At 38.9% G+C, this 12,991-nt stretch overlaps 1 protein-coding gene across 4 annotated transcripts in view; it reads right to left on the reverse strand.

Annotated features, from left to right (window-relative positions):
* Nucleotides 1–12,991, reverse strand: part of CALCRL (calcitonin receptor like receptor) — a 63,031-nt gene that overhangs the window by 26,780 nt on the left and 23,260 nt on the right. For 3 of the 4 annotated variants that reach the window (XM_053981848.1, XM_053981847.1, XM_053981849.1), the window contains exons 2-4: nt 3,513–3,598; nt 2,325–2,469; nt 744–854 (exon numbers count right to left, since the gene is read on the reverse strand). In XM_053981848.1, the coding sequence (XP_053837823.1) occupies nt 744–854; nt 2,325–2,469; nt 3,513–3,563 (307 nt within the window). In that variant the 5' untranslated portion in view covers nt 3,564–3,598. Of the gene's footprint in view, nt 1–743; nt 855–2,324; nt 2,470–3,512; nt 3,599–12,991 lie in introns of those variants that run through there. The other variant, XM_053981851.1, reaches the window with a different exon arrangement.

The raw sequence follows: 12,991 nt of genomic DNA on the forward strand, positions 1-12,991 counted from the left end.
TGAGAAACTTGAGGCCGTTGCTTTTGCTTGGCAAGGGCAACCGATGATGTGATTTTCCTTAAGAAAACAAATAGATCTTCCCTCTCCAATCCATTAAGTATCAAAATACATTGAACTAACTCTTAGAGAACTACCAGATGAAGTGACAAGAATATTTAAATGTCTTGCTTAACAACCAAGATGGAAACTGAAGCCTAACATCCTACCACTATAAATTAGTATTGGACAGGCAGGAAAACATAAATAGCAAAACTGCTCAAGAACCAAACTGGAAAATTGCTGGAAACACAATGATTTCCATCATCAAATAGAGGCATGAAAGACCCTAGGAAATACAAAGAAATCCATGACATTTTCCACATGCTCAACAAAGCTTAGCCCACAGAAACAGAAAAGTATTAAAAGTGGGAGACACTTTGTCAACTTCAACTGTTAAATTAAGGCAAAGGAGTAAGTCATATTTCTGCTTGTCTGTCAGAAAAGCTGACCACTAAGAGGAAAAAAGTGTGACCTAACTTCAATTCCTGCTCCCTAATCTACAGAATTCCTCAGGGACACATTTCAGAAAAGAAAACAAGTAGCTTGTCAGTTTTCTATGTGATAAAAGGAAAATGCAAATAATGAGTCTTGAGTTTGTGAAATCCTGAAGCACTGATGACTTGAGTGAGGCAAACAAGAGACATCAAGCCCCCAGACTCTCATTTCAGTGAGAAATACATTGATGTAGAAGTCAATGCACTCACCTGATGGGTTGAAATCCTGAAAGTAGTCTGGACAACGCTGCACCGACACGGTTCCGGCAGCAACATCACTCCAGCACAACCAGCCATCCCAGGTCCTGTTGCAGTAAGGACCTGCAAACAGAGAGAGACCTGGGAATAAAATAACTCTTGCTTCACAAGAGTCTTTCAAAGGGAAGATGTGGGACTGGGTAAGGTAGGTTTGCAGCAATGGAGAGAAAAAGAGAAAAGATTTAGCAGTGGTTGATTAAAACTTCACTTAACAGAGATAGTTCCTTATACATACATTTCTTTGAACACATTTCAAAATCTTTTCTCCTTCACCTTGAAATGGCCTACATCTACAACTGGCAAACCTCAGGTGTAGAACATGGTGGGCAAAAACCCCTAAATCAATTCATACTCAATAATGTACCTTAGCAAAGACCCTCACTCTTTCAAAGATGGCTTTACTGAATTTATTTATATTTTGGATGTACACCAAGCCTGTACATGTGTCTGCCTGTTTGTAGAAAACACGGTGGTATCCCAGAAGCCATGAGAAAGCCTGGCTGGGAGGCAGCCACAGCTGCTCTGCCTCAGGCTGGGCTGAGCCTGCAGCAGCCACTGTGTACAAACACTTTCCTAATTGCCCCAGGAACAGGGAATCCAGTGTCCCTCAAGAGCCTGTTCCAATGCCTCATTGCTCACACACATTTCAACATCTAAATAAACCTCCCTTGAGAGTGAGCTGGCATTTTACAAACAGCTTCTTTCCCAAAAGGCACGCAGAATGACTGTGTGCCTCACTACAAATTTGAAGATGTTTTTATTATCTCACTTCAGTTTTCTTTTAAAGGCTGATTAATGTCCCCATTTCAAAGGCTGCAGCTCTCAAACTAATAATTCCTCCTCATCTGAAGATTTACCAATTTGTGCAGATCCTTCTGAAGCTGTGAGGCCCCCTTATGCTGTAGGCATGAGCTTACACTGCCATATTTGTAGCCATTCTTGACCTCCACGCACTCCAAAGAATCATTTCAGAAGATAAAAATGTCTTTGTAGAAGAACACCATCACCTTTCCTTGCCTCAAAAGCCACTCAGCATTTCCAGAAGCTACCAAGTGAATACAGCAACAGGTGGAGTGGCTGAGGTCAGCTCTGAGTGACTTATCAGGAAAAGCAGTAATGACACCAGCACAACCCTCAGAGCAGGGAAACTCTGTGAACTGAGATAATTAAAATGTTTAAAGGCAGATGTGACCAGGCAAACAGAGGTATAAAAAGAGCACGAAATGAAATAAGGTGATAAGATTAATTAGTCATGATTTTTTAATGTAGATATCTACTTCAATTGACATTTTCTTATTTCATCAGAAAGAAAAGCATTGTATTATATCTGAAGTGGTGCTATGGGCAGACAGTATAACATATTACTTCATGCATCCCAAAGTGATGCTTATAAAAATTGGGAAAATAATGTTAAACCTGAAAAATAATTGCTAGCAAGATAAGAAATTAATATAATTAAAGGACCCTGAATTACTGCAATAATATCTGTTGACCACTTGCATTAGTAAAACCTCATGAGAAAGCAACTTCTACCTTCTTTCTTGTGAACAGGGTCTTGCATAATCTTCTGGTAGCATTCATACTGTGCTGTCATGATTTTATTCCGTGTAACACTCAGCTGGGCAAAGTCCATTGTGGAGTTCTGGTGTCCCTCAGCTGGAGAAGCAGTGGCAAAAAACTGAGAGAAAAAACCACTTATTTTAGCAAATCACAAGTACAAGCTCCAACATAAACTTTTTCAACATCAATCTTTTCAAATATTGTACTTTAAATATTATTTTACTGAAAGAGAGTGATCTTTAAATCTTATTACTGGCAATATGAGTATATGTTTTTCTGGCAATTCTTACTACTGAAGATAAGATGTTGACAAACATCTTCAGTAAAGGAGATTTAAACTTCTCCTGAATGAGCATGGGTTAGGAGCAATTGGCAAGATTTGTAAATAAGAATGGCAACATGCACAGAAAGCACTGAGACAGTCAGAACCATATGAACAGCTTTTGTAAAACCCAGTGAAATATAGCAAAGTTTAGTCTAAAAGACATTTCAGTCAGGCCTAAAGTGATCCTTTAAGAAAAAAGACCTTCCGTATATTTTATGCACTGAAGCATTTAGCTTGTCTAGACTTATTTGGTTTCTCTGTAATCTGGTGAACCATAAAGTCAACCCTCAGAAAAGAGAATGTTATTCAAAAGACAAGACATCCACTTTGATAGTTATTAAAATTGAAAATTAAAACATCTTAGGAAAGTTGACCTTGACCAAAACCTGAACCTTTCAAGTGCATTTTTAATAGTAATTAAATATTCTAAGGGAAGCTACTAAGCTTCACAGAAAAACAAAGCTGCAGATTGAAATACTGTACCACTATTGTACAAGGGATGAAATTAAAATTTCTGAGGATGCCTCTGGATCTCAGTTAGTTGTCTCCTCCTCCTCTTCCTGGGGTCTGCAGGGTACTGCCTCTGTGTCACTTGTCCACTGGTACTGTTCTGAGCCAGCAGAGAATATGCTGGATTCAGTAGAGGTAAAAACTATTTCTGTTCCTTTGCCAAAGGAGTTTAACAGATAACAGAATATAGATAAAGATCCTCTTGTGCAGAAGCTACATTTGAACACAAGATGAGCTCTTTCTGTGCTTCCATATTAATAATTTCTGTGGTACTCTCTACAGGGTTGGTAAAACTGGAAGTGATTTTAAAAATTCATAAGACTCACCATAGTAACCAATAAGAAGAGCAGCAAAAATGTGATCCAGATTTTTGTCATTTTTGTATCTTATGTTGTAGCTGAATGAACTCAAACTGCAAGAGAAAAAAAAAAAAAAAGGAAAGAAATTTAGGAATTAATGAAAACCAACACTGATACAAGAGTTCCGTATTTTAGTTCTGAACTAAAATAAACTGATGGAGGTGCTCTTTGTTTCTATTCACACACCGTGATGCCATGTGAAATACACAGGGATGCACCGAAACAAGGCACTCAGTTCCTCAGCACTGAGCTCCAGCAGCAGAGTTTTCCTGCTCTGCTGCCTCCACTGCCTCAACCAACAGCTTCAGAGGGTTTGTACCCTGGTACCAACCCCACAGCAAACAGCCCCAGACACAAATTGCACTCTGGCCATCTCTGCCTTTGGGAGACCACAGCAAACTGCAGGTCAGTTCCTTCAAATACACTCAGACTTTCAAACACACACATTTATTTCCCCTTTTATTCAGATCTCCTGATATTTAATTTTGCCATTTCTGGAATAACTGACCTAGTGAGAAGCCACTTCATCCTGAACTTCCAGCTTTGCAAGGATGATAGCAATGCAAGAATTCATTGTGAGCTGTAAGATAGTTTGTGTATCTGCAGAAGCTGTAGTTTCTTTATCTGTCATTGGAAGAAAACACAAATATCCAAGCCAGCTATGACCATCTTACAGGTGCAGACTCTTCTTGGAATTGATTCTTGAAGTGAAAAATTCACCCAAAGCATAAAATATACACAATTATTTATGAAGCACGTAGACCATTTATCTAGTGTAACCCTGCTGTGACAGCTGCCTCTAAAAGAAGGAAAATGTCAAAGAGTTTTATCTTTTAATATTTCAGTGTCCTGAGGTATCCTCAGAAGATCACAAAGCTGAGAACCTGGAACTGAGGTAAGAGCTTTTCTTCTGATTGCATTGTGGCAAAAGACCTCTGCATACTCAGTTTTGTTATTACAACTAAACCACATTTCAAAAATCCAAAGATCTCACTGCAGCAGCATTAATGAAGCTATTTTCAGCTAAAATAAAAGCAGTAACATGTGCATGAGTTGAGCTCCCGGGTACAGATGAATTCACTCCAGCTCTCACACTGTTATTTAAGACACAATCTTTGCAGACCCAAAATCCTCACCCAGCTCAGAGAGCCCACTGGCAGAGAATCCAGAGGGCTGTGGGTGCTGTGCCACACACAAACCTGCATCCTGACCCAAGCCACCTTCCCCCTCACATCACCCCTGCTCTCGTCTCTGGAAGTTTTCTTTTCCAGCAGTGATGTGCTGTGAGAGAATGGGGGATGACAAACAACTGGCTGTACATTGGCAGGCAGAGATTATGGCACAAAAACCTCCTTTCACCCCTGTCCCAGCCACAAAAAGCAAACATTCAACATCAAACTTTTCTGCTTTTATGCTGAGACTGGGTCCTCCTTATACAGCTATAGTACAATAAACAGCTTCTTGTAGGACATATTAACTACTAAATATGAAATCACTGCTGCAAAGACAAGAAATATATTATAAAATCAGCTGTGCAGGTTTAACCCCGACTCAAGTTGTATCCATAACCTTCCTTCCATTTTTACCAGTGGCATGCAATCCTGTAACAGTGCTGCAAATTGCACAGGTGAGGCTCTGAAATTCAAATCTGAAGGATCTTAAAACACTTACAGGAAGACCAAGTGAAATATATCCTTGGTTTGAGCTACTAATTGCCTGGAAAATCCACATGATAAGAACTAAAGTGAATAGATAACTTTAAAGACCTTGATCTGCTAGCTAAAGAAAAATTTAAATATCTTTGTGCAGTGACTAAAGCTTGACTAAAACCATATATCTAAAATATATCTAAATTAACAGAAGGGCAATATGAGCTCAATTCTGCATGACAACTGGGGGCAAGTGTGATTAATTCAAACTTATCACATGTTTCATTCATTTACAGCTGTGTCTGTTTTCCTAGGGGGAAAAACCCCAACCTTCTAAGGAAATCGGAATTAATAACTTACTGTAAAGTAATTCAATAATATTTTCTCTCCCAAGTATGACAAAGCACATCTGTGCAGGGTTAAAACCCACAAATGATGCACACAGGACAAGCTAAGAGATGAATCAAGTAGTACATAGCAACCACAATTTAGTGTATGTTTTTCTATACATGTATACAAGAGTTCAAAATAATTTTCTCTGCAATAGTTCCAAAAATCCTTATGCTAACACAAACATTGGATGAAAAATTTAAAATGCATGTTTGTATATTGCTCTCACTTAGCCTTGTTTATTTTAATTTATCTAGAAGATACAACATCATATAAACAAAGGCAGAAATTATCTGCTTTGATTCAGAGTCCAAGTTTATTTCTGTTTCACAATATCAAAAGTCATCCCTTAGCTCAGTTCCTGTAATGATCCAACTCTTTTCATGCCTAGTAGTTTTGTAGACATTTCCTATCAACTGCTCCAGTATCTGCTGCTAAATTATTAAGTCTTCCCAGGAGATAAAATGTTAAGTCAAGCCTATAATGCACTCTATACTTTCCACTCCTTTCTCTCAGTTGCTAACATATAGAGAGAAACAAACCCCAACCACTGCCTTTTTCTAAACATCATTATGGACTTAATTACAAAATGCAGGATGAAGGTCATTCAGATACCTCTTTGGACTGCAGGAAAGCATTTCTTGCATCACTACATGAATTCATTCACTCAATATTTATTCCACTTAGTCTGGACAAGACCTTTCCAAGGAAAATTAAGAACTTTCTTAGGGATGGACAGCAATATATTCCACTGACTGAGGCAGCAAGCCAGCACTGCTAAGAAAGTCAGGCTGCTGTTATTAATCATCTGCTCTGATGAGATACAAACCAAAACTAATTCTCTGGAAGTTCTTTCCCTCTCAGAGCTGGGAGGTATTAGGCACACAAGAAATTAATAGTGAAAAGAGACCATTCTTAGGTTTCCTTACATAATGATGCTTCCCAAGTTGTTCTGCTATTGTAAATCTAACAAGTCCATCACGGGGCCGAGAAAAGAACTGTATTGGATTGAGATTGATCTGAGTGTCTTGAATTAATCCCTTGACTCCACTCTGTGACAGTGGAAATCTGCACTAATGCCAGTAGGGCTGGGATTTCCATGGCAGGTATTGACTGAAACAGAGGTGGTACAGACAGCAGTCTTCTGGCTGAAGTATTTTCCCACTAAAAGGGAACATCAGAGAGAAAAGAATGGGGAATTGTAACAGTAGATCAGACCTTCCAGATCTTTGAAATATCATTTTTATTTCTGGTGCATGTTTGTGCATTTAGTGAAGACTGGGATAACAAAACAAAACAACAACAAAAAAAGAGCTGCCAGTAATGATACTCCCAAGACCTACACTGTGTTTGTCACTGATAGCAGTGACACCTACTGAAGAACGAGGAATTAAAAAGGAACTGCAAGCTGGACTTAGCTAAAATAGTCACTGGTATAGCTTTAACAGATGTTCCCATTTCTCTTCCTCCTGCTTTCTCTACAGAGCCATCCTGCCTCATCAGCTGTTTCTACTTTTAACTTTCCCCCATCCTCCCTGGAGTAAGCGGCACCCTTGCTGAGCTCCAGACACTTCCCCTTTCAACCATACAGTAAAAGGGTTAAAAAAAGCAGTCATTAAAAAGGAAAAAAAAAATCATTTTTTGAACTTGAAAACCACATTTTGTAAAAAACAAAAAACACAGGCAGCTTCCACTTCAAGCAGTTCTCAAATCTGACTTCAAGTGAGAATGCAACTCTGTGGGAGTGGGACAGGAGGGAGAGCCTACTTGTGGCACTGCAAGCCCATCCATAAATGCCCAAACATTTTTCACTAGTTGGTAATCTTTAATTTGCCCAGAAGCCAACAAAACAACCATTCCCAATAACAACAAAGAGAAAGCCACAAAACTTGTGCAGTGTAAATTATATACCTGGCAGTGTGCTGTAACCTTGTAACACTGGACTTAAACATGTTTGCATACAGATACATCCCATACAGAACCTTCATCTGAAAATGGGGTCAGAATGGGTATTTTCTTGACACTTTGCTACTTCTAGTTCTTTTTTGAGGGAGGCATACAACTTGAAGTATTTAAAACCTCAGACAGTGTTTGGCTTTTTCAGCCCAACATAAAGGCAAAACCAACAAGTTGGAAAATGCCCAATACTTTTCAAAGTATCCCTAATTTGAATTTCTGTTCAAACTGCACTGGTAATAAAAAACTCCCCCAAACCAGCAAAACTAGTAGCCTCGAATGGAATGACAGACAGAGCCTCCACCTGTATCTTCACTCACATAAACTTTCTGGGAAACACTACTCTGACTAAAAGGGCTTCCACACTTACATTAGAGAACAATGCAAGGCAGTTTGGAAATCTTCCTATTTGGGTAATCTGCCTTTTTTCTGAGGGAATCACTTCTGCCAGGATTTGAACAAACTGCTCAATGGTATCCCATAATTACTCACAGCTCTATGTGTGGGAATTACTCCATTCTCCTGATAATTATGGAGCTTGAAAGTAAAGGTACATAGAATACAGCATTGTCTCTCATAAAACACAAACATTCTCTCTCTACCTTTCCTTCCTGCAGTTTCTCCTAGGAAGAAGTTGTGGCACAATGGCATTTACTGTCTTCTTGAGGATTAAAAGAAATAGAGGCAGACAGTGGCATATCCCAATTTATCCCTGAGTTATTCCACAGCACCTTCCTTGTGCAGGTGGTAGTTCAGCTCAGTAGGAGAAAGTCCTTGCTGTTTAACTCCTGGGCCATGTGCTGTGCTGGTGTCATGGTACAGGACTGTGCAAGTAGGAAATTTGGACTGGCTCACTGGGATGTTTCACATCTTGTATTCTCTTTATTAGCACACTTTTTGCTTTTGTTTTTGCATCGCTCTGGCTGCATGTCAGAGGCCTCGCAGAGACTGCAGAACCATCTGCATATGAGATTACACAGATTAAATTACTCCTGGGTGCTTCTTCCCATGAATAGCTTTTGGCAACCATTCAGATAAGTTTTGTCACCTGCACCCAACAGAAATTACTAGCAGTAATTGGCAACACTTGTGGCCAGTTCCAATAACACCTAAAGTTGCAAGAACCTATGACAGAGTGATAGTGGTGTTAGTTTTCCTCTATTTTCTAACATTCTTTGAGCAGTTCACAGGTGTGGATGATATTGCAAGTTATTCTGAGGAGGCCCAGTTAAAATCCAAACTAATAAAAAGAAAAAAACTGAGCAAAAAGTGCCACCACAACAAAGCTCTCCAAATAAGATTTTGGAGGAGGGAATGTCTACAAAGTTCTTCTCCTGGCATATTCTGCAATTTCTGCCCTTGGTTTTGGATCTTTAAAACAGGATTTCCCATGATAAAAATGGGAAAAGTATTTTCTCCTTGATTTTACATTGAAAGGTCTTCTCTTGGCCCTTTTGCTTTCCATTCTATCCCTACAAATTGTGAAGGCTCTGTCCCTCCTTGTCCAATATGATGAACTTCCTACTGACTTCAGGACACAGGAAGCCAGCAGTACAGATGGTGCAATTCCACGTGGAAGCATGGCAAGGACTCAGTGAGGGTCATAGTTACAAGTCAGCAGGGTATCTAACCCTGCCAAAGAAATGCAGCATAGGAATTTTAAAAATATGGAAGCAAAGTAAAATTATTTGTCTCTCCTGAGGAACTAGTTGTTAAAGGAAGGCAAGAGAGATTCTGGCAAAATGAAATCTTTACCAAGAGACTGCTGAGGCTTTACTGTCAAGAGATGCAACTGTGATTTCCAACAGTTTATAGTTCTTAATGCCTCCAGAGTTTCCAGTGAGTGCTATTTGACTACTATTGTGTAAGCACACTGTTATGCTTATTTTACAAGCTTAACCCTTTTCACCCCATAGCCCAAACCCAGCTGTATCTTGATGCCTAAAATCCAACAGCATAGCTACATATGCTGCCAGGCATAACTCACCGTGTCCACTTCAGAGTTCTGTGAGCCACAGCACCAAAATTCCAGAGCAATCACTCAGGCACAAAGCAACTTTGAAGAGAGGCTGCTCTCCTGAACGAAATTAGCTGTAAAAACCCACTATTAAACATCCAAGAAACAGCTATTAACAGAAAGGAAGATGGTGGCAGACTAGTGAATGATTAAATTCTAATAGCTGATGGATCAAGATGATTTAGTTTTGGTACTTCCCTTTAAAAAAAAAAATTAAAACTGTATTATATTCCTGTTATAGTAATTTTAAAAATGGGTTGAAGGATATCCAAGTAAACTTCCTTGAAATTTTACTTCTTCCAAAACAACTGCTGTGATGTGCCATGGATGTTCCAATTAACATGCTGTTTTAAATAAAAGGGAATAAAAGTTCATTAGTTCTTTTCCATGGATTTCATGCTCTTAACAAGTTGGAGAGCTCCTGCCTTGTTACTAGGTATAGAACTGTAGTTTCCTAGATACATTTATATGTGGATGATACTCTTAGCCACAGGATTTAATTTTAGGTAGTCCTGGCAGGAGCAGAGATGCACTCAGTGAGCCTCATGGTCTCTTTCAAGTTCAGAAATCCTACAATATATGTGAAAAATACAATATAGTCCTCCAAAGAAAATTTCTCCACCTTCCAGCAAAATTACTTCTGTTTTGAATTAAAGCAAAGACAGTATGAATTTATGAATTCATCAAACAGACCTTAGGACTTGTGTAACACCCCTTGTTGAGATGCTGAAGCGGGTTTTTTTCCCAGCCACTGCTGTTTAAAAGCTGCAGAGCGTACTGCTGCTCTGTGTGCCTCTTTCAGGCAGTGCTTTTTTAATTTGAATGACTCCGTTTGATGCTGTTTACCAAGCAATGATCCAAAAGACATCCAAAGGTTTCTTTGTGAAAATGTTTATGACATGAAGTAATTTTCTCAACTGGCTGAGTTTTAGAAGTTTTTTGTTATTTCTTCATTGACACATGCTAATTTTACAAGAACAGTATTTCCACAGTTCAAAGACTTTTCTCAAGGTCAGAACAAGGCAATGGGAAAATGGGTTAAGCAAAATGTACCAGGACTTTTGGTTTTTTTTCAGTTTACCGCTCAGGCTTTTTCTCATTGGCCCCAGCCCAGTTTGGCAGCACAGCATATCCTATGAAACTTACAGGTTTTACACCAGTTTCCTGTAGATTCACATTTAGAATCTAAATTTAGATTTTTAGAATTTAAAAGTGTGACTTTAGAATTTAGAAGTGTGAATATTTATGCACAAATATACTGTTATTCAGTTCTAAATAAAGCGATAAAGTTTCAAAATCTGATTTTTTAATGTAATTGTTAATTTTCAGGTGGATAGTGGCACAGCAGCAGCTCAGAGCAGGATGGGGAGGGAGCAGGTGGCCAGGAAAGGGAACTGCTTTTGCCAGGATAAACAAAGTGCTGGTGCAGCCACTGCATCAGAAGCGGTGTCCCAACTTTGGGTTCACCTTTGGTCAATGACTTGACCAGAACAAAGTGTAGCAATAAACTCTTCATGGAAATGTCAGAAGCACTATGGTCTTCTGATTTTGTGCTTTTCTTTCTTTTACTTAAAAAGAACCCCAAATAACAACAACCAAACAAAACCCCAAAACTCAGGACAGAGAACTAAAATATCCCCAAGGCAGCTTTCACTGGCAATCATTTTAGTCTGGCTAAGGATGTAATTTCAGATGGAAAGTTCATGCCAAATATTTGCATTTTCTTTCATTAGATATTTCTGATGCATTTACAAGTCCAAAAATATTCAGGTAAATTTAAGGCAGCTTTAGAAAAAATCAGTTTGGTGTACTTATTTAAAACAAAATAAACCACCAGCTACTTCAAAGCCTTTACCAGGTCAACCTAAGTCGCCACAGTTCAGAACATTTCCTCTTAAATTTAAAATTTCACATGCCAGAAGTCAAAAGTGCAAGGTCTGGAATATTTCACCCTTTGAATATTAGACAATACATGTTATACTGTGCTAAATTATCAAAACTACTAATCCATCCTGAAGAAAAGCCAAGAACAAGCAGCAGCCAAAACCAACCTTTTGCATTCTAGTGGTCTGCAGCTTGCCTCTTTTGCTTTAATTAGCTACAGATATTCCCCATCTTTCCTATGTTTTTGCATCTGCTGCATTACTAAAATGGCACTTTAAGAGCAAATGGTTTAAGCTGGGCTCACACAGGGCTGTGAAGAAGCCTCTGAGACCCAAGAAAGTTAAACCACAGGTAGTTATCTCAACAGTATGGAAGGAAATGACCTTATGCATTTTTTTCTATACCTGCATATTGGTATATGCACCTGTTGAGGTCCCTACAGACAGAGGGCCTGTGCTCAGAGCAGGGGAGGAGGGCAAAGCCTTGGGAATGACCTCCAATGGAAGCAAATCATGGACGCACACACTCAAAGGCCAGACTAAGAACACAAAAACATCAAAGCTTTTCTCTTTATATTCATAACCAGAGCCTTCCTTTTTATCATATCTACAGGGAGCTGTCTCTCCCTTTCTCTCCACAGACTAGCTGCAGGAATCATCTTAAGGCAGCCATAAAGTAGGCAGTGATAGAAGGTTTTCCCATCCTCTGCCCACATTTCCTTCCGAGATATTGCCAAAGCAAATGGTATTTTGCATTAACATTATTTTCTGTCAATCTGAGTTAACATAAGCTTTGCCAAACTGAGGGAAGTACTACCCATGGTTGTTTCCAAGTCTTCTAAATGGGAATTACCTTCAGCTCCATCCCCACACTGCCACACCCACAGGAATATCGACATAAGCAAAACTCTGACACCAGTGGAAACATCCAGGAGAAGGAAACACTTTGCTAGAGATGTTGTCAGTTTAAAAGTCAATTACAGGATCAGAGCAATTAAATAACCAGCTTAACAAAATGAGATCGTTGGAAAAGATGCAAACTGCTACCCAGTGGCTGCAGTAACCCCTCTCAGTATTCCTCATTCTGCTCTGGACACAAAGGGCAAAAAGTAACTAAAAATAACTGGCACCAGTATAAATAAACTTGAAAGTCTCAGCTTGTTTTGTTACATACAATCCCCCAAAGGACACTTATGACTGTTTGGAGAGGCAATGCCATTTTCAACCACCTAGAACATATTTGAGTGTTGATCTTTATGAACGATCATTGTCAATGTGCACTTACTTTTAAAAGAGTAATTTCTTTTTTACCTGAGCTCAGTCTTTTAGTCTAAGTAGAAATCTTTAGCACTAACTGAAATAATACATTTTCTATATCTTTTCTCAAATACCATTTAGGCAAAATTTCTTACACCTGAAATTGCATATAATCCTTACCTGAAAGTAAGAAGCTAAGCCTTTTCTAATTTTCAAATTAGTCCAGCAATTGCATCTTGAAGCCTTAATAATTTACATTTTGAGATGCTAGAGAGTAACAATGCTGAAAACTGG

The sequence above is a fragment of the Vidua macroura genome, chromosome 7, assembly GCF_024509145.1.
Source record: "Vidua macroura isolate BioBank_ID:100142 chromosome 7, ASM2450914v1, whole genome shotgun sequence".
Lineage (NCBI taxonomy): Eukaryota > Metazoa > Chordata > Aves > Passeriformes > Viduidae > Vidua > Vidua macroura.